At 45.1% G+C, this 22,428-nt stretch overlaps 1 protein-coding gene across 1 annotated transcript in view; it reads right to left on the bottom strand.

The window, feature by feature from the left end:
- Positions 1–22,428, bottom strand: part of LOC8035292 (putative fatty acyl-CoA reductase CG5065) — a 117,285-nt gene that overhangs the window by 49,966 nt on the left and 44,891 nt on the right. Inside the window, exons 3-6 of the mRNA XM_040211031.3 lie at positions 10,414–10,589; positions 7,607–7,679; positions 6,559–6,665; positions 2,135–2,312 (exon numbers count right to left, since the gene is read on the bottom strand). Coding sequence (XP_040066965.2) covers positions 2,135–2,312; positions 6,559–6,665; positions 7,607–7,679; positions 10,414–10,589 — 534 coding nt within the window. The remainder of the gene's footprint in view (positions 1–2,134; positions 2,313–6,558; positions 6,666–7,606; positions 7,680–10,413; positions 10,590–22,428) is intronic.

The following is a 22,428-nucleotide window of genomic DNA, read 5'->3' as shown; positions in this document are numbered from 1 at the left end:
AAGCGATACAGAGGGACATCGCCGCCCGCTGCGATTGGCCAGTTCCACGCCGCTGGCCAATCGCAGCAAGCGGTGATGTTCCAATCCTTCGGTCGCACCGCGCGGACTAGGGCCCCAGCGAGTGGCAACGAATGACGTCACAGAGGTCGGGGTGTCACACTGTGGGATGTTGCGACCCTGGCGGTTGGTCGGATAGAAGTTTCGGCGAAAAGCGGGAGCGAACGCGGGTGGAGCTGTCGTCCGAGCGTCCCAACGACTGCCTGCCGAAGCTTCCGTTCACTGTGACACCAGGGAGTGACCTGCAGCAGAAGGGGCGTCTGGCACATCACCCGCCGCTGCTGCTGTGACGTCGCCAGGATTGCTAACGGTGACAGCGAGACATTTTTATGACGTCCTCAGGCGGCAATCGAGGGACCATTTTTTGGGGCGCTGTAAGCGTACCACTCAGAGAGGCGTTCCAGGCACCATTCTGTGAACTAAAGTTATGGCGGCTTCAAGGATGAGCGCTACACTAGGTGAGATCGGTTCATCAGAAACAATAATTTGAAGCAACTCTCTGGTTGAAGCGTCGTCATTCTGAGTAACTTCTTAGCGGCTCTCTTTCCGGGTAGTAAAGGCGGAATCACCGAAATGTGTTAACCTAAACTTAGCTTTCGTCTTTGTTACTTCCCCTAGTAAAACCCTATGAACAAACTTCTACTATACCCACTACATGCAATACAATTTGTGATAATGAATAACTTTTCAAAGTAATTTTGTGATAACCTTCATATTCTATTAGGTAGTATTTACGAGGTTATTCGTAAGTTGTGAAAATTACGAAATTAATTGTAAACAGTACTACTACTACCCCCCCCCCCCCCCTTTGTTAAGGTCCCCGGTTTACGACTACTTAGTCACTACTTTTCGACCCACAATGCTTCTCTGTGTACACTTTATAAGCTCCTAATGCCCGCAAGTTAAGTACAAAGCAACAGTTGCACTGTAAAGAGCAATAAACGCCATCAAACGTTTCTCATGCTCCCCTCTAAATGCAAGTGCCATAATAAAGAAACCAGTTCCTCCTCCAAAAATTATTCCATTTTCATACTAAATTCTTCAATATTTGCGAGTGATTATGACACGAGGCTTTCGAATATATCAATAAAGAAAAAAATTAATTACCGTTCAATTGCCTTTACCCTCAAGTGTTGTAATTGGATACATGTTACACGCAAGTTCACCTGGCACCATTGCCGGTCGCCATTTTTCTGGCAAGAAGCGTGCCGTTGGATCCGAGTCCTCGCCGAAAGCTGACGCGGCGTTCGTTTTTGATACGAATTTAGCCGTGTTTGTGCTGAGCGCTGGCGTACACTTCGTGACCAATACACGCTCAGAGGAAGCTCAGAGTGCGCCCAAATAATGACGAACGGACCATGGCGCACACATCTGAAAAGGGTATATTGTAATCTTTTTATGTGTCATATGGCTGGCACCCAACCATTTCCGTCACCCAACCAGGGGTGGAAGTCGATCAACCGACTGCCTGCAAAACGCTGACGAAGTGCTCAGCTTATCACTGATTGGACACCAGCGCGAGCCGGAAAGTCTTTGAAGGCATCCGTGTTACTCCCGGCGGGGGAAAACGTATCACGTGTTCGGACACACAGCGGCGTTCTGTTCCACGAAACGAGCTTGCTCCGGGCTTCCACAGTCAATAAACGCAAAAAAATCGATTAAAAAAAAAACAACAAAAAAAAACGGAACCTTTTTGTTATTCGTGCGCCCTTTGCGGCAACAGTAGCAACGGGTTGAAGTATGAGTCTTTTGGTTCTCCATTTCCGCGAGCTGGCACCAAAGCTCTGCTCGGCGCTGCCCCGTTTTAATAGTTCTTTTCCGCGCACTTCGTATACTGCGTCCCACGCTCCAACAGGCTTTGAGAAAGTCGCGTTTACATTGCCACCGCAGAAGAAGACACCCAGCCACCATTTGTGCCACCCAGTCCCCACATGTGTGCATAGTTTCTTCGCACTAACAGACTACATTCTGCGTTATACTACTGCCATTGCGACGCTAGTACGTCGAAGGGACGACTTTTCCGAGTAAAACGCGTACAGGACCGGCCAGAGCTGGCCGCGGGTCGGGGCACGCTCACGGGGAAAGGCTCTTTCCAGGAGCAGACGACGATGGACGGCCGGACGATCGCCACCGGGTACCCTTTGGACTCTCGCTGCACCAGCGTCTCGGCCAGGCCCTTGGTGAAGGTGTACGTGTTGGGCATGGAGCCCAGTAGCTTGGTCTGACAAGCTTCCAGCGTCTCGGTGTCCAGCCAGCTGCAACCGAACCGGGCAGATGAGTCCTTTTGGCAAAAATCCCACAAGGCCGCGCCATGGGAATCTGCTCTATTCCCCCCCCCCCCCCCTTTTCTTTCTCCCCGACCCTTTGCATCCGCAGTATTTACCACGTGACACTGAAGAAGGCGAGGGAGCAGGAGAGCGAAAGAGAGAGAGAGAGAGAGAGAGCAAAAGAGACAGAGAAAGACATATGGTGACGCGAAATGGCAGAAAATAAAATAAAAAAAAAGCACGCTTAAAGGTTCGACAAACCATCTTCGAATGAGTAGAATACAATTTTCGAAATAGCAGTGACACAAACGTGTTTAGAATAGTAGAAGAACAACGCTCTAATGTGAAGATATTTCTAGTCTCGACCTTCTGGAATGCTGCAATTCGAGATAAAAAGAGTATTATTGATTTATCTTCGGTGCCCACAAATAGCTGTATGCCTTTTTAGTGGGGCACTGCGTAGAAATAAGAAATCACATATCATGATTGTAGGTTGGCATATCTCAAACTTAAAGAAAGACGTTAATGCCCTTTCTAAATGTTTGTTGGGATCCAAAAATGTCAATGTCAAATATATCCACGTTGGATTAAAATTTGTTAAGAACCAGTCAGACGGGTAATGGAATCAGTCTTGTGTAGAACAGAAGGATAAAACAATGAGCGTACACGGCTAAACCTTTGAGACACATGTAAACATACACAGTTCAGTAAAGCTGTGCACTCGACAAGACCATTAAGAACCTTATGCAAGAACATGAAATCAAGCACCTTTCGTCTATTACCCAAAGAATGTAAGCCAATCTGCCAAATATTTTCTCGTAGTCATAAAACACCTTGGATTGCAAATAAACAATCATAAAAAAAAAGACTATTTTTTTCATATTAGATGAGTTAATCTCTCCAATGCTGTTACATACAGCTGAGGAAAACTCGAGGCGGCTCCGTACAAAATAGCAAAATAGCATAAAAAAAAAAAAAAAAAAGCAGAGGGGATTTTTAAAAATCACTCGATATACGCATGATAGCAGCAAAAACTCTTCGAGACGAGTTGAGACTATTTTTAACATATTGATTGAAAGAAAGTTTAGTGTCTAAATATACAAATATAAAGTTCAGTGTCTAAATATCTATAGGCATACGCCTTCCGGGGATGAAGGGAAGAGCATTTGAACGGCAGCGCCTAACGAAAGATTCGCTCTCCTTTCTTATACACGCCGTGAGATGGCGCAGCGGGACAAGAAAGACCGCGAGTGCGCTACCGCGCGTTTTTGCGCCCCGCGACTTTGCACGCTCTAATCTCCGACCCTGGGTAGCTCAGTCGACAAATTACATGGCTCACAATATCAAAGTGCCAAATAAAAAAATAAAAAAAATAAAAAAAGAAGTTGCCGGGGGACTGAAGTTTTTTAATAGGGTTCCCTGTGGGCATAGCGCTTTTCCTAGTCGTTACAGCCCGCTGTGACAGACATCCATGGAAATTGGCTTATAAAACAGATTCTGCGTCAAAAAAGCATAGCGCTGTGTTATTTTTCTATATGTCGTTTTTTAGAGGTTAGCGCGAGGGTGCGGATTGGGAACCAGTGTTCTTGCGACGTTCGGTTGGGACCGGTGTTCTCACCGATCGAACACAAAACCCCAGCTGAACGCTGACGCCGCCCTGGTGTCTAACCTGCACCCCTCGCTCAAATATAAAAACTGACGTAAAAAAAAAAAAAAGACGTTTATACGGTTTTGTTATCTGGGAGGTGTTGCTCGCAGCTACTATTAACCGGCTGTCCCACTGCTAATAGATCATACAAACGACAGTATGTAGACACCGATGATGCCTGTTTCCTTCTTGTACGACCGTCCTCTCAGAACGGTCATGCAACAACTACGGACGTGCTCCAAGCAAACGTATGTACGAAGCGAGCGGGCTTCGAACGTTCTGCGGGCTTGTCCGCAGTGAGGTCTGACATCATGCTTGCACCGAACACCGTGTCGTTTATCTTTTTCTATGATGCATGGGCAGAGAAACTGGAGAATTTATGATTTTTTTTTATAAAACTCTAAACGAGACGACGCCACGTAGGGTGACAGCATAATTTTTAGCATAATTAAATTCGCGCCTTTACAATCTGCAGCGAGGAATTATGTCGGCCTAGTTGGCAGACAATAAAATGAAAATACGGCCCTGCCCTTTATTTTTCTTTGAGAGTTCTTTTCGGACATAAAAGATTTTGTTTCCGGTCAGTGCCCCGTGTGCGTACATTTCTTCCTTATGTCTTCGCTTTTTTTTAGCGCAGTTCTAACGACACAGCCTTTGTGCCCATACACACCCGCCCTACGCACACGCACACATGCACACGTTTGCATACGCACACAAACGCTCCCAGCAATGTACAATGCGCAACAGAGAGTGGGCATAACGCGGAGCTATATTTTTGTTTCGTGCCTGTTTAGAAAGATGCTTCTTCCTTTAGGTCACGTGCTCAACACTGATTGGCTGATTCGGATGAGTATAGAGGGGTGTTATAGGAAACCGCGAAACTTCAAAACCTGACTAGCGCCAGTATTTTCATTCCAGGAACTCCTAACACATTTATATGCCATGTGTAAGGACTGGGCAGAGATACTCCAAGAAGTATTCAAAAATACAAATAATGAGATACACGTGTTTTAAGGACCAAAATACAGATACTGATATACATTTGTCTTTTCCTTGAGATACTTCTGCAAACTCGGCGAAAATGTATTTCGAAATTTAGATACAGATACTTTTAGAAACACATTTGTGCCCGAACGGTGCTACGTGAGGAGGGTGTAGTTCGTGTAAGAATGGTAATTTATGCTTGTGCTCCTTTTTGTGCCATTTTATGCTACTCCCCTTACCTTCAACTCTTTATGTATCATTACTGCCGTTAAAAAAAAATGTCATCCCCGTTGAACCTTGTAGTTACAGAACGGTAAAGATTGCGTACCATGGTTGACAAAAGGCGTTCGCCCAAAATGAACTTTGTTTTGCTGTGAGAACGCATCTCAAACTGCCGTATAATAAGTTTCTAAGTCACTCATAGTGTGGGGAGATTAGACAACAGGGCCGTACTTTTCTCCACTCAACTCCTTTGCAGCGTTCTTTCTGCTAAATTTCAAAGAGTGCAGTGCTTTATGAGAGGAGCTGATTTTGTTATTTTTGCAAGTAACCTTCTCTGAATACATTTTAGCGCTCAAAACACAAGGGCACAGAGACTAGAGTCAGACACCACAGTGCGCTACTAACAACTGATTTTATTACATAAAACGTCACTTTTATACCATCCGAGTTTCTGATTTCGCTCCATCACTAGCCAACCCGATGCCAGGCCGCGTCATTGAGGAACGCACGTTCCTTGTCAAGTATATCAATTGAGGGCACGCTGACACATGCTGCCTCACTCTTCTTAATCTCCTCTGCCTGGACTATCTCCCTCACAGTTTTTTCCTTGTGCCTCGCCAGAATCTTGCTCTCGGAAAACAACGGCACACACTCGCAGCTTTGACAACGATCAGAAAGATGTCCGTCCCGATAACTTCCTACTTTAAATTTGCGTTCCCTTAGCCTATCAATATTAATACATCTACCAGTCTGACCTATATACTTGTTACCGCATGTTAAGGGGATCCCATACACTACTTCCTCCGCACATTCAACGAAGGGATTGCTGTGTTTCTCCGCACAGAGCTAAAATGTATTCCAAGTTCCAAATCCAACTAGCCCAACAATCTACCCTACTGTAACCTTCTTTAAACCACACTTGTTGTTTTTTGTTTTAATGTCGGTGACTGAGATGGATTATGTTATAGTGCGGGTCCATCTTATAAATTACGAAGCAACTTGCACCAAACAGGTGTTTTTATATTTTAAATTTATCGTAAAAATGAAAGATGTTTACAACTTCCTGTACCGCTGAATCAGAGAGCAGCTCTTAAGGAGGAGGTGGGGAGGGTACTGAGGGGAGGGTGTGCCCCTCCTCCTCCCGCAGTTGGGTGTGCGCCTGCACGGTGGAGGCTCACGAGACGCCCACCGCAGCTTTACCGAAAGTGGGAAAAGCTAGCGCTGGATGCGGGGCGACTAAGACTCCCAGTGAACGTACGGAGAGAAACTGCGGGAGAGGGGAAAATACGTGCGCGCTCTGACGTCAGAGCTCGCTTTCAGCTCCTCCTCACCCGCAGTTGCTCTCCGCCTAACGGAAGCGGGGAGACGAAAGGAACTTACTCGATTATTTTTATTATGTGGTCGGGGTCGTGGACGGGCGCGTAGATCTCCTCCTTGATTTCTCCCCTGTCGCAGTTGCAGTAACACGTCGAAACGTGCACAAGGACCTGCAGAAGAGAGCATTGCGAGCTTTCTGGTACACTGACGTCCTCAAAGAGCACCGTTATTCCGACGAACACCAGTATTCACGCAAACCGTACTTTACTCGCTACGCTACTCTTTTAGGAGTAAAAGTGCCTCACGTAAACTGCGGGAACCTTTCAGCGTAAACGCGACATCTGCGTTTTTTTTTTGTTCTAAATTTTACTTTTACGAAGTTACTGAAGTCGAAATACTTTTGAACATAAGATACTTCTTCGAACGTTGAATTTCCTTCGTACTAGTTACATTTTACGCAGCTGTTCAGTTTTAAAAGGAAGACGGGAAAAAGCTGTCGATCGCATGTTTGCGTCAACAGTGTCGCGCTGCGTAAAGTGCGCGACAATCTAAACGCGAAAAGTGGTTGCCCGTTTCTTTCTTTCACGTTATTTAGGTATCGAAGGGCTGCCAATAAAAATATACACTGTCGTCCTACAACTTTTTGCGATTATGCGGTCAAAGGTGCAGGGGCGCGTGCAGGAACGCCGATCCAAGCTTTGCACGCGCGCTCTTTTTCTCCTCGAGAATGCCAGAGAAACTTGTCCGAGGGTGTTGCAGGGGGTTTCAGGGCCCTAGTCCAGGCTGTAATGGTTTATGCTTGCCAATACCTTCACGACGTGAAATACGGAAGAATACCAATGTCAGGCTCGCGCTTACAGTTTCGCAAAGTGTTCACAGTGCGACGCTGGCAGAGCGAACGAGGTATTTCGGAGTTTATTTTTTTATAATTGAAGTAATGTCTCCAATCTCCTAGTGTGATGGAGAGTGTTCATTTAGTGCACACATTGAAGCAGTAAGATTTGATGTCCACTAATCGTAGGTATTTGAAGTAGAAGCGGGGTTGTCACTTTCGCGCTAAGAGTGTCGCGCAATGCATGCGCTACTTCACAGTCCGTGGCCCCAACGTTACCTTAAGGTCCTCCATTTCGTTACAGAGCTCGACTATCCTCCGTGTTCCGCCGAGGTTCATCCTCACAGCGTTCCTGAAACAAATAATCAAGGAGAGACAAATGATGCATGCGCAGTGAGAGAGCTACACGGGTCACGCCTCCATGTTTGAAAACAAAGTGCTTTCAGCATGCACTGAGCAAACGCACGCAGAGCACAGATTTGAGACGCGTGCTGGGTCAGCCTTCGAATCACACTTACGATAAATTAGTGAAAATATAAGACCTCTCTCTCTCTCTCTCTTTCTCTCTCTCTTCTTTTTCGATAATTTATATTCTTAGACGCAACCCCCACACTGAACATTCCAAAAGGAAGTACGGCCTCCATTAGAAAGCGCAACCTAAACTTCACACCGAATCCTCGACAAGCTAATCTCGCAAATCGCTTGCAAAAACAAACTGCGGCGCCAGGTTCGAGTTTTTGGGTTATTTATCGCCACGCAAACGTCGCTTAAAAGTGGCGAAACATTGATAGTTTTCTGATTTGCCTTAACACTGGTTAAACACCTCGATTGATACATATAAAGTAGTAAGGCAAATTTCAAGTAATTTTTTTTTCGCCGTGTTATTGAAGTTTTAATTTTGGTCTAAGAGGTTGCACTGGCAACTCTAAAAGCGTGACATTAGATGCTGTAAGATATATGGAGGCATTACACAGTGGTTTCGACGGACTACAACATGTTTGGTGGAATAAAAGGCACACGGTTGAGCGCATGCCAAAATAACTGAAAATAAAACATGCCTTCAATAAAACATGAAGGTAGAGCCACTTAGTGCAGATGATTAAGTATTGAATCATTTCATTCTCAGATCTACACGCTTTACACAGTGTATCACTTACCTGATGACTGGTGTCATCTTTACTCTAGAAAGCCCACGACGGAGTCATTGAGCGCGCGGCCGCCGGACAAAGGCAAGGAGCAGTGCCGAGTGGTTACCCCTTTGCTGGCGCAGAATCACTCCCGGGGTAACAGGTAATTAACCCTTCAGCCAACGCCAACAATACACGCGGTGGCCTCTGCGAAACAATGACAAACCACAACGGAGAAAAAAGAAAGGACGCTACCGGCGCGTGGAGAAGCAGAAGAGAGGCGGAATAGAAGAAGGACGATGCCAAACTCTCTTCTTTCTAAAAAAAGAAAAAAAGAAAAAGGCGCGTGTTTGTATTTCCGACTTTTACCGCTGTTGCATTGTTTGGCGCTGCCAGAGGACTCCTTGCGCGCGGCCTGGTCTCTTTTTTCTTTCCCCTTTACAGCGGCCAGGTCCTTCCCCAATGTTGACAGGCTTTCTAGAATAAAGATGGCTATGCTTGTGTGCTACTGTTTTCTTTTTTTTTTTCAGCGAAGACTCGGAACTTTCTGCCAATAGAGCCGCTCAGCACACTCTTTTTGGGCACAGGCTGCCAGTCACAGCGGATGTCAGTGATCGAAAAAAAAAAAAAAGACCCACGTGAATTCGGTAAATAATGGCGAAAAATTAAAAAAAAACAATCTACGTTTTTATTAGTAAAAATAAACATCCGGTTTCAATTACAAACTTGCTTGGCGTTATTACAAAACCCTAAATCGGTCAGTTTTCGGTAGATTTAAAGCTATCGTGAAGCGGGGGGCTGCGCTAAAGTTCCCACCCATGCAGCAGGCACAGGGCTAGCAGTGCAAAAACTCTTTTCATAATATCATCCACGTATAGGTGAATGAATGAATGGGAGCATACAACTCAACCTTCTTTTAAACGGGCGACGGCTTACGCCAACGAACCAGTGCTTTTAATTTCAACAGTTATCCTGTGCCTAGTATACAAAAGAATAGTGGCCCTTCAAGACACAGATAAAGCGTGCGCCCTTTGGTGAAAATGACCGCAAGTGCCTACAGTGGCACTAAGATAGATTTTGAGATCGTCGTTTTAGAATGCGAACTGAATTCCCGCGCCCTAAGCGTCACATAAAACCCAAATTACAATGACGCGCGGCCTTTTTTCGCCCTTAAAACAAAACCAAACACCACGACACGCTCTCTTTTCTTCCAACCATCGACTTCCTACACCCTGTCATCTTTATATGTTGGGCTATGAAGCACGTTCGGAGAAGGCGCAGTCTCCCTTCTATGGAATAGCAGACGCTGCGCGTGGGTCCACAGTCCAGTGACTCGGCATTTTTCGCGTAGGTGATAAGCGCTGGGAAGGTGTATTAGACTTTGTGGCAGGATGAAAGAAGAGAAAGGTGTGTGGGACGCCTCGCCACGGAGCAAGTGTGTCGAAAAGTCGCTCCCTTTTCTGACAAACGCCGTGAGATGGCGCAGCACGAAAGAAGCTCGAGGAACCCTCCTTCTTTGGCCGCACGTTTTCAATGCCGCGAGACGCACAACTGCGCCCGCGGGCCGTGCCCCAACCAACACCTCGTAGATAAGAAAATCTAGGTGCTGAGTTTCCCTGCGTTACTAAACAGGGCTACCGTAGGCCAGAGAGTGGACAATACTACGGCGGGTCCAATCTCTGGCCTACGGTGGCGTTTTTTTTTTTTAGTGACGTACGAAAATTCGAAGGTTGTTGCCCCAACCCAACCATGCCTCGCCGGCAGATGCGTGATGACCGGAGTGGAATTTCGGCCCTTTTTCTGACCTTGTTCCGAAACCTCTCTTTTTCCACCGTGCGCTGCAGCTTCTACCGAAAATCAGGCGGCGCCCATGCATGCCGAGCCCAGTGACTCGACACTTTTTGCCCGGGCGATAAGTGGGCGAAAGACGGGTAGCGTCTATGACGCGGAGGTGCTCACTTGATGGGCTCGTCGAATTTCACAGTGGCGGCCGAATGCACGACAACGTTGACCGTGGCCACGAGTAGTTGGCGGTCTTTTGGCTTGAGGCCGAGGTCCGGTAGCGTCAGGTCACCCTCGAGCACCACGATCTTCTGGAACGCCTCCGGACGCTCTTGCCTCAGCCGTTGGAAAAGCTGCAAAGGCAGTGGACGAGAGATTACGGAGTTCTTTAAAAATTAAAAAAAAAATCGTACGCTTTTTTTTTTGTATTGTGATTTGCAGCGCTTATAAAAAGAGTGGGCAAGTGTACGGTAGTCACTAAACTCATCTGAAACACGCGAACGCCGTCTTATCTTATGGGAGCGCTATCTTGGTGGCGGCCGAAGAACGTCTCCATGACGTAGCGCTCAAGGGTACAGCCTGAGCAGGGAAGGCCACTGGCTCGACCGTGGATACGGTAGCAACTTTTCTGACCGCCCAATTTATACTTGTCGCCACATTTTGGCACGAAAATTCATGGGTGACTGTCGAAACAGCCAGTGATTGAATAATCCAATCAGCAAGCATTTGATGCTTCTACTGAGTGGGCAGAAAAGCGTAGTTCGCCTCGCAGGCAAACTTTCTCTGTTGTCGCCGGTCCAGCAGCGATTTTAGACCTTGAGCGAGCGGCCTTCCCTGCTCGTGCTGTTCTATTGAGCGCTACGTCATGAAGCAGTTCTCAGGCTGCCGTTGGGATAGGGCTTCAATCACACGATAAAACAGCCCGCGTAACGGATAAGTTTGGCGAGCACTGTACTTTCGCTCAGAGCGGTTTCGATTTCAACCAAAGTGACCTGGCAAAGGATCCAAGCGGAAGGCGATGACCTCCAGACATTGAATAGTTTACTTGAGTGTGTTCGTATGATGAAAATGGGAAGCATAGATTGCATCAGTGCATGAAGGGCGATGTCGAGCGTCCTAGTCCTTGCTTTCTATTGATTTTTTTTTTCCAAAGCAGCACAGGTCTTGTGAAACATTACGCGACATGACAGTCCTGTTCTAACATTTTGTACTGCTTTCTGATGAGTTTCTTGGCTAGAGTGCCGAGCAGTCGTTTCTCTTTGGTGCGTGCGAAATGATAACGGAAAGAAAAACTCGAGGCTGAAAACTTAAAAAGCACAATTATAAAACTTCGGTTTCCTAAAATCAGCCATTGAGAGTGCTGAAGGCTCATCGTTAAATTTCGAAGACAAAGGCTACCTGTAAATGCAAGAAGGGCCATGGCGTGTTCACTGTGTTGGTACAGTATTTCAGTTCATTTAAATATTTTCTCTCAGGGCCCGAAGGCATTACAGAGAGGAGGGAACACTAACATAAACATAAAAACAATAAAAAGTCAAAACTACAAAAAAATAGGAATCATAATTTAAAAAAAAAAAAAAAAAACTGTCATCGCACTTTTAATATTAGCGGTGTTGGTAATTGCAACTACAATTGCGGGAAGGCGATATTAATCAGGAGAGGTTTAAGGCAATAAGGAGGCATTAAATGTAGATTCGCGGCAACGTGGGATCGAAACTTTTAGTGGATGGTTGGTGAAATGTAAGATTGTTTTCACAATAGCGTTTGGCCATGTGTTGGATTAGAGTGACGAATCTTGTGAAACGAACATAGGCGATATTTTTTTTCTACAAGCCAGGTATTGGAAAAATTTCATCAAGGTAAGGCTAGCTAACGAGCGGAACGATTTTAAACACGCATGTGAAGACCATAAAGTTGAAGGTGATAATGACTTAAGTTTTAATGACATAAGAACGGCCGTTGCTCGGGAGCGGCAAGGGAGGCTCATGGCAAAGTTGATGTGCAATGTCACAGTAAAGCTCTGCAAACAGTATAGGCGTTCATAGCAATGAGTCTCATACAACGCTGCATATCGATGTTGACTGGAGAGGGTTGCGGTACTGGTACCTTTGAATTATGAACATTTTGGAGACGTTTTACGAGATATGCCGAATTCGAATGCAAGTGTCAAGTTTTAACGTCAGAACCAATATCAATTACCCATGCTTTAATTGTGATATGTGCCTACCAAAAAAAAAAAAATTTAAAAAAATGAAGAATTAAATCTTTGGATTAGACTAGTTCGCTTATAATCTCAGAAGTATGAGAGAGCGCAAAAAAGACAATGACGACAAGAACACTCAAAGGCCGTAGACGGGCGCTACCGCTCCCCAGATTTACTTCAAGTTCGACGAAGGAGTCTACCTGCCAGTTTGGCCACCACCGCCACAAAAAACAAAAAAACAAAAAAACATAAGGTTACGCTCTTCAAATTATTTATGCGAAAACATACAAACGCGAACAAGATATGATACCTCACTGTCAATTAGTAAATTCCATGGCGGGCTAACGCATTTGTAGCCTAAAGTTATTAAAGAATAATACGAATAAATAATTTATTTTGAGTCACATCTTTGACACCTTCGGTAAGATTTTTCACATAGATATATGACGTACAGAGCACTTCATTACAATGTATGCTTCTTTGTATGTCGTGGAATGTAACAGTGTTTGTGTGAAATATACATCGCTTATTTAACATGATACACTTTATGCACATACTTGTATTAAAGGTTATAGATTATTCAGGTGTTCATGGTTAATCTAGACGTTTTATTTCTACATGATTGAAGCCATGAAATGCACTGCCGGGTCTTGCATTCAAGCGTTCTACGCTTAAGCGGGCCGGAGTCTTTGTACTCTTTGCATTCCTCAAACTGAAATAAAAATGAGAATTGGAGTGAAAATTGTTTTCAACTAGACAAAACATTTTGTAAATTTTTATTTTATGTTCAAAACACTAGACTCATATAGTTATTGGAAACGGCAGCGCTGTTTTCTTGCCTGAATCCCATGTTGAGGTTTTGCTCGCGATTTCGCATCTGCGCTTTCACCACGCTTTTTTTTTTTTTTGCCGCACGAGCGATCTGGTGATTGCAAAATCGCAAGTATAGGATATTCCCTGGAGGCCATATTCGAGGGTGATGCTTAGAGCGCATGCTCGGAGCGAGCTCACATTAATATCTTTCTGGTGGTACGGAATGCACATTGCAAAAGAACCGCGGAAGCTCGTCGTCAGCACGCGCTCAGCAGCCACCGCACAAGGTCCCTATAATCACATCACACGAATCAAGACTTTTCACGGTAAGGCCATCCACTTCGACATTCTCTAAACATGTCACTTGGAGCGATTACATGGTTCACATGATAATCTGAAATATATGAATCGTGAAATCTCCGCTTGTGTGGGGCAGATGGTTTTCACCGTCCCGCAACGCTCTCCGCAACCCGCTACGATAACAGGCTACAGTCAAGGCCATGGGCACTCAGGCGCAGTAGCGGCTTGTTCGTTCCGGGGGGCTTAGCGGAGGGGGAAACGCGGTCTGCGAAAACTCCCTATTGAGTGTGGTGTGTGGAACGTTATGCCTGAGAAGCCGCTTTCCACTGAGGCACGTTTTGGCGATTCTCGCCCAGATTGTCGGAGCCAGTCCGTTTTCTCCGGCTCCTAAACAAAGCAGAGCGTGTGTCATAATGGTTAAACTCCGAAGCGTGGGACTTAACCTTTTGACCACCTGAGAGTGTGGTGTTCTTTCGCCCGATTCCTTGAGAGTGCGTCGATGCCTGCACCCAGTGGGATTCCGACTAGGCTTTATTTGGACGGGACAGGCTGCGGCGTTCTGTCTTAACCCCTTGCCTGACGGGGGACCGTCGTGTTTGAACGGGACCCGTGCTCGGGCCCCCCGAGCTGAGCCGCGTTTGCTTCTGTCGTGCGCGACAGCCTTCGCTCTCCGGTGGCAAGCTAGCCTCTGGCCACACCGTGCACGGGTGGACACTTGACGCGTCCGTCTAGGAACTGTTAGACCACGTAAGCCGTGCGCGTCAGTTAGTTGCAGTTTTCAATATCTGTACTGTCTTGATGTAACCGCTTTACGCAGCAGTGGAGCTTTTATCTATTTCAACTTCGCCTCCAAGTAGATTAACTTTCTGCCGCGCCGTCGGCCACCACAAGGAACAGAACTCTTTATAAACGAGTCCATGGCCAGCAACCGGCATGCTCACTCATGATTCTCTCCCTGCCCCTTCCCCGGTTGTCAACAGTCTAGGCACCTCCAAGGTGACCATCAAGGTCCGGCACAGAACAACCCAGTCGCTATTGGTGGTTAGTCGATTAGTTAAAGGGTTCACGAAATGATTCTTCAAATTTTTCCTCCTTAAAGCTTTTCTCCTCAACTCAAAAGCGAAACGAGAAATCACGTGGACGTTACATGCTTGGGTATCGGTGCGATGACTGTAAGCTTCCAGCGTACTTTCTATAAAGACACCACGGAACTTGCCACTCGCAAGTGATGATAAGTGCCGTCACGACACTCATTGGCCCCGAATGCGAATCCAGATATTTGTTCACGGATTGATTGGTGACGAGCGCATACGTCAGTGTGACGCAGTGCTCGGGTTCAGTGCCCCTCCCTCGCTCGGCTGGGGAGAACTTCCGTTTCAGGTAGAATGGCATATTTTACGTCGCGGCCACGTAATTTCACATGCTGGTGGCCGAGTTCGGTCGAGTCGAGGAAGAAAACAGACTTGAGCTTTCATCTTCTTTTTGTGAAAAACTGGAGGCCAGAAAAGAAAATCGGATTCCTGCTCTAAGTTCTGTGAACAGTAACCATTAATTAGGTCTTTATTAAAAAAAAAAATTATTTATGGTTACTTTAATCGATCTAAGGCGCAGAAATTTATCGGGATGAACCTTGTAACCGACGCCGCTTGAAAGGGTGTTGTGACCATTACCGAAAAAAGTGACGACATAGATTTACCCGTCAGTTTGTCGAAAATTAATTAACTTATTACAGAGATTCGTTATCGTCGACCAAACTTAACGAAGTAATAATAAAAAAAATGTTGAACGTTTCTCTCCGTTACTTTAGATCAAAGTATCATAATTGGCAGCGTTAAGTCCCGGATATTAAAGGGGCGGTGCAACGATATTCAATTGGAATGTTTTTCACTTTACACGAGCTTACTGGCACTAGTGGGACTCAAGGATACTCACACGCAACGCCACTGACTAAGAAACTCCTTTGTTGCGGTGTAATTTCGAGGACCAAACCGAGTGTTTTCATTCAATCTCTCCTTCGCAAAACCTGATGACGTAGCTGGGTGGTAGCACTACCGCCCAGTGACGATATTTGAATGCTGCTCATAGATTGGACCCGAGCATGGCGTGGACATTCGATTTGGGCTCGTGATAATCGATAGCTCGAGAAACATTCGGGTAGTGTTCTGTGTCCAATCGCTGCAATGACGACAACAGCCGGACCATAACAATGTCTTGAACTCAGCGCGTGTCCTGTACCTTGCCAACCCCAGCGCGTGGCTATGATCAACATTGGCAGCATAAAATCGGCTCCAGATCACGTGGCCGCTTGTTCTGGATGCGAGCTGAGGGGTTGAACTCTGCTCGTTTTTCTTTATTTTTTTCTGCGACTTCGATTGCATGTGGTGAAAAACGAACGGGTATTTCACAGGTCATTAACGTCAGGGATCCGTTCTAAGCGATATTTGCGCAAAATACTAAAATCGTTGCATCGCCCCTTTAACTTTGACAACAATCATACTTTGAAAAGAGATTTATCGTTTATATTACTTTCTTGAATGTGTAAAATATGTTTTTTTTTTTTTTTACCGAATAATCTTTGTTTTGTTAGCGAAGGACTTCGAAATAACGACGCGGAGAAGGATAATTCATATTCTCTTGTTGCGTAATTGGAAAATATCTGATTAACCTGCTTCTAAGTTAAACAAACCAAAATGAAGGGGTAACAAGTTCCGTAGTTTGATAGACGTTACCGTAAAATAGTAACGAAGGCACTTTAACTCATTAGACATTAAGGAATCCGTCTAGTACGTTAGCGAGTTACGGAAGAAAAAGCGACGCGTTACCACTAACATCGTCACTTTCAATACCGCTTGAGAGTGGACGGACGAACGCTCTGAAGGGACGCGGAGCCTTGACCGACGCGGCTCGCCGAGTCGCCTGCCACCGTACACACACGAGCGAGGTCCGATCTCGGTGGTCTGGCGGAAGTCTCCCCGAGGGAGCCCTGAACAACTGGAGACCGAGGACGACTCCGCTCTTCGATCGGGGTCGTTCCTCGGAGGACTCGGCAGAGCGGCGGCCTTGACCACTTTCCTTTCTTACTAGCGAAAATAAGACCGCTCCGAAACACTCATCGGAATCTTTGAAATTCCGGACTCTAGTCTTGACCCTGAACCATGCACGTGCGAGCAAATACCGCGTGAAGTCGCTCCGCCGAGCGGCGTTGCTATCTATAGCAACGGTTGCTGACGCGGTGACGTAGCGGTGCGGCATACGGCGACGACGTCATGCTGCCTGCGGCAGTATGTTTACGCTGCTATAGGAGAGGCGCGGCGCGACGCGGCGTTTGCACACTTCACGTATAAGGCTACGTTTGGTTTGGGCTTTGTGCGACGTGCATCGGCCTTCCTACGGCGAATGCGCTCAAGGGGGGTGTTTCGTCACGCCGACAACCATCGCCAAAAAAGTTGCAAGCACCTCCAGCAGGAACACAATCTTGAACATCTCATATGGGAGTGCACGGCATTGGCCCAGTTTCTGATCAAATCCTTTCAACATCTCAAAGCCCGCGTCCCCCCCCCCCCCCTCTTTACAAAAAAAAAAAAAAAAGAATGTAAGAAAGTGCTATTTAAAAAAAAAAAAAAAAACAAGACGGTCTTCAGTCACTGTCTGAGGCATGTTTCTTCCTTGTATGAGAGTTCTGTCGCATTGGTCACACAACAACTGTTTCCGCAGACAATTACGCCGTCACGTCTGCGGAGAAACTTTGTGTCTTTTGTGTGATGATCGAGCAACCGGACTGCGAGCTTTAGCATTATGTCCATGAGAGGAGAGTAGGGGACAACCATGTAACCCTCAAAGCCTTGTTGACCAAAAAACAAAAACAAAAAAAAATAATACGTTGTTAATTTTTTTACAGTTTAAGGCTTTTATTGCACTTCTTTTTTTATAAAGTATGCCGGCGCTGTGTGGGACACGAAGCAAAATATACGAAACTGCGAACGACACAAAGCGAGGTACCCCCTTACCGACAGTTATTATAGGTGAACCACAACAGTTACTGAATTGCGAGAAAGAGCTGGGTTTCGCGCTATTGGGCAGGAGATCGAACTATACACCTTTCCAAAAAACGCTCCTAGGCCGCCGCCATGTTGCTGATGCTGATGCGGCTGGTGCGACTCTCGCGCCCCCTATCAGCTAGAAATTTTCTGCCACTCTCTGGGACTGTGAAGACCCGCTCAGCGCGGTTCTCTACGTACGTTTTTGCGGTTTTGCATTCGACGTTTTCTCGCCTCTCTTGAATGTTTCCACTTATTTTTTTATGCGTGCTGAGTACCCTTTTTGTGATGTCTTCCATTGTGAGAAATAAGGCTGGTAAGTGCCTGCCATTCAAGCTTTTCTGCTCGACATTCACGGGAAAGGTGAAGGACGTTGAACGGCCCTCGACGCGATTTTGCGAACATTGTTCTCCCCCCTCCCAGAGATAATCCGCGTAGAATCCTCAGTTATCTCCAAAAATAGTTGTCCGGGTTGGGGTGAGAGAAATGGGTCAGTCGCGTTTGTTTCTTTGCCTTGGTGCGGTTGTGAAAAAAGGAAGCTCTCCCCGAAACGTGCCCCGAAACGAAGTCATCTCGGATTCCGTGCGATCGTCAAGATGTGACTGTCGTCGACTGTGACTATGTTATTTGAGATCTTTCTCAAATAAATTCTTTTCGGATAACGCTGCATCGTGTGGTACGTACGATATATCTGTCCATCGGTAAACACGTTATTTGTGAGTGTGAAAAATGCATGCCTTTCGGCCCTCTTCTGTTGCAATTTATTTTTGACAGCAAAGCGCTTTGTCGTTTCACATGCGGCGAATCCCGCTGCGCCGTCCGAACTTATCGTAAGAAAAAAAAAAATAACTAGAACTATACATTCCAGTCGCATTCGTTCTGTCGCGCGCGTACCCCAAAAAAATAGATGACAGTTCTTTTTTTTTTTTTTTTTTGCTTTTTTGTTTTTTTTAATTGTGGTACAATGCTTTCTCAATGTTCTCGGGAAAATACATGTACCATGAAACACAAAATATAGCGGGAAAAGGCGATAATTTAGCCGCCAGCAGCGTTTGAAACGGTGCCTACGCAGGCTGCGCCTATTGAAATCACAGTCCACTCGGTTAGGGTTAGGAGGGACGCCGGTGAGGGTCTAGCCTCAAACTCAGTGACTGGGCTCGAAAACGGATTGTTGCCCCTGGGGTCGAGTGTTTTTTGGAAAGGTGTATAGGGGGCGCTCTGACTCGTTTCTTTTCCCCACGCTCGGTGTTTACTCAACCCAAGGCCTGTGCACATGCCGACAGGCCTTATGGGCATGTCCATGTCATCTTCTACAATAGAGCGCGGTGCACAGTTTAATGTAAAAAATACTAACGATCGACGAGCGACGTTAAGTGCCGGATCTATCCTCAGAAAAGGCGAGCTTGACCCACTTCGGCTTTTGTGCGGAGCTGGGACCGTGCATGCTGCATTGTTCATGCAGGCCGTAGTGGAAACAAAAGAGCCTCTCCTCCCCTTCACTGGAGAACACGAACTCCAGCCGAAAGCTGACGCCGCGTTCTGTTATGTGGTTCGAGCGATGAGTCATTGTATTTGTTGTCCCCATCCGTGTAGTTGTAAAGTTAACCGCTTGGGGCGTCACGGTCTGTCCTCCTCCCCAATAGCGTACGAACATAAAATAAATCGCCTTAAATGGGTCTCTTTAATTATTGACGATTCCCAAAAAGAACATAAATATATACAATTCTCGAGCTCCCGTGTAGTTGAAAACAAACGCAATACATTGTGTTTATTTTCTTTACAGGAACTCTTCTATGCTTTCTAAATTTTCGTGTTTCTTTTTTGTGAGACGTATAAATGATTGGAACAGCTTGACTGGTGGTGTTTGTCAGTAGCCCAAGAGAGAATAAACTTTATTCAAATCGGCCCAGCAGTCTTGCTTTAAGCGCAACTTTTTTTGTAATAAGAAAAACCTTGCCTCAAATTTGCTGTCCTAATGTGTGACTGTACTATGATCATGTATTCCGTGTAATCTGTACCCACTTCTGCCATGGCCTGTCGATGGCTTGCAGTCGGAAATAAAATAAGATAAAATAAAATAAAATCACTCATTCCAGACAAGAAATTAAAGTGTACCGGCGAACGGGTCAGAAAGCTTAATCATCAAAACCAGACACCAAGAAATGAAGTAAAATAAACATAGCATTGTCGTTTTTTTGTGTCTCAGGAACTAAATTAAGCTACATCGAGGATTTTTGAAAGTGGATAGGTTTTAATGAGAAGCTGTTTTAATGAGCTTTCCAGAGAAATAATGGTGCGATTTTGAATTAATGAAAGAAACCAGTGCGAAAATTTTTTTTCTTGGACACAAAAACCGTAATACCGATGTCGTAAAAAACAAAACAAAGGAAGATATGGAAAATAAACTTCATGTAGACAGTTAATTTCAGCACCTTTAGAAAATAATCTTAGAAGAAGCAGATATGCCTTTGGGTTGTTTCTGCAGGCTACTAACAATACCTTCTCTCTAAAATGATAAAAGCAAGACTCCTCATTGTCGTATAAAATATTACTCAAAGTTAGAGGCGCGCGATAAAGAAAACTTTTTTTCTTTATTTTCACATTTGAAAATCACTTGGTCAGCTATTCAATTATCTCGGAATTATATTAAATACAAGAAGGAAAATTTAAGTATTTCCGACGAAAACACAGTTTTGTAAAATTGGCTCGAGTCAGAAAGTTCGTTAGGCCATAGGTGATGCATTTCTGAAAGGAGGCGTCAATAGCTTTTCAAGTTTGCAAGAATTGCAGATGCCTCGGACAACATGCAGTGGCAGAATATACAATTGATTTCATGCTCGGTTGAATCAATTGTAATTTAAAAATAAAGACTGCACTGATTCTCTATCACAATATTAATATTTTTTTAATTGTACAACTATGCACAGAAGGGATGTCAACATAGCGGGATGGCATTTAAGAGAACCAGTCTTAATTTTTTGAAGGTTCCATTAATGTCCGGGACGCGATACGCATATGATGATGATGCCTATTTAGTTTTATTCAAGTTCTGTAAAAAAATATAAGGATCTTGTTGCTGCGGTGTGCAGCTACAACGTTCACATTTCTAAATGGTGCCTACGTTTTAGTTTAATTTATATCGCAAGTTATCTGGCAGCATTTACGATCATATATTTCTGGATTATCGAACTTTTTAGTATGATGTTTTCATGTCAGATCATACAATGATTGTTCGGGTCATATCTTTTATATTTTGTGCCGACTTATGTATATGCAAAAGCCATGAACTTGGGCGTATAATTCAGCTTTACGTGAACGTTGTAGCTAGTTGTTTTTTTGGAGATATAACATTTTGAAGCTCGAGGCGTAGATTGCCAAGGTTTCATTACGGTAATTCGCACAGCCATAATTCTCAAACAAAAAGTATTGCACGTAGCAATAACTTTTAATATTAAGTTTATGATATATTTTGCAACATGTGTAAAGATTAGTAGAAACGCAAAAAAATATTTCTACTAGAAATGCTATGAAACACGCCAAGTAAACACGTTTTAGATGCATGTTCGCAAATTATTTACGAACAAAATACTTCATATAAAATGGCGCAACAATATTACAATGTGCATCATTAATGTCATGTTACGGATATATATAAAAATATATGTTTAGCCATCATTGCAGCTTTCTTAGTAATACAGAAACGCAGCTGATTTCTTTAAATGTAACGAATCGCATGTAAAAAAAAACACAAACAAAACATTCGTTTAAACATTTTTAACAACCTTTCGCAGTGTCCTGAACTAACATGTGTAGGCAAAATGTTTAATAACATATATTATCCAAAAGAGAAAAACGCCAACACGCCTTTACTCAAATTGAGCTTGCTTGTCTTCGTTGTAGGGGCTTCCACACACGATGTTGGCTCCAATTAGACATTCTCTAGAACCGACAAAGGCTGCAGAGCGGTGCTGCTCTCTCCTAGGGTGTAGAAAGGAGTGCTGCCCCTAGTTTAGCTTTATATTTGTTTTTCCTAGCGTTACCTGCATGTAAGTTGCCACAAGGAGGGAACCCATCCTTTCTACGTTGATCCCTTCGGCTTATTCTAAGTTTCCCAATGTTGTAAGTGAAGACGGCATTAAACTTTCGAAGCCATCGCAACAGAAGCGGCTGCTTTTTCAAGCATGGACAGCTCTAGAGGTTCAATAACGACCAAAACAAAGTACCACGTAATTTTTTCTAGATTCAATACTGATCCTGTGGTTGCGCTACCTTCCTGCGTTTTTGTTTTCAATTAATTTTTCTTGACAATAAATTGCGCCACATTACAATTGGTTCATTGATATTTAAGAGGTTTTAACCTCCTATACCGCCGTTTTGTTGTGCAGGTTGAAAAACGCACGTCTATTAAAGCATACTCTTTTTTTTTCGTGCGGAACCCCATATCCTAGAAGACTGTATGCCCATCTAGCAGTGTGTGCTAGAGCACTGCACGGGCCGGAATTTCTAGGCCCGGCCCGACCCGGCCCGGTAGAGACACGGCCCGGGTCCGGCCCGAGCCCGACAGAATTTTTAATTTCTAGGCCCGGCCTGACCCGGCCCGGAAGAGACACGGCCCGGGCCTGGCCCGAGCCCGACAGAATTTCAATTTCTAGGCCCCGCCCGACCCGGCCCGATGGCTGTAGCCCGAAACAACCCATTCCCGTTTGAACCCGTCCCGTTTCCACCCGTTCCCGAAACGAGCTCCCCATTTGAACCCCGTCCTGTTTCGACCCATTCTTTAAACGCCCTTCCCATATGAACTCGTCCCGTTTCGACCAGTTCCCTAAACGCCCTTCTCGT

This window comes from Ixodes scapularis, unplaced genomic scaffold, assembly GCF_016920785.2.
Source record: "Ixodes scapularis isolate PalLabHiFi unplaced genomic scaffold, ASM1692078v2 PGA_scaffold7__128_contigs__length_106722199, whole genome shotgun sequence".
Taxonomy (NCBI): Eukaryota; Metazoa; Arthropoda; class Arachnida; order Ixodida; family Ixodidae; genus Ixodes; species Ixodes scapularis.
This window is presented reverse-complemented; position numbering and strand designations above follow the sequence as displayed.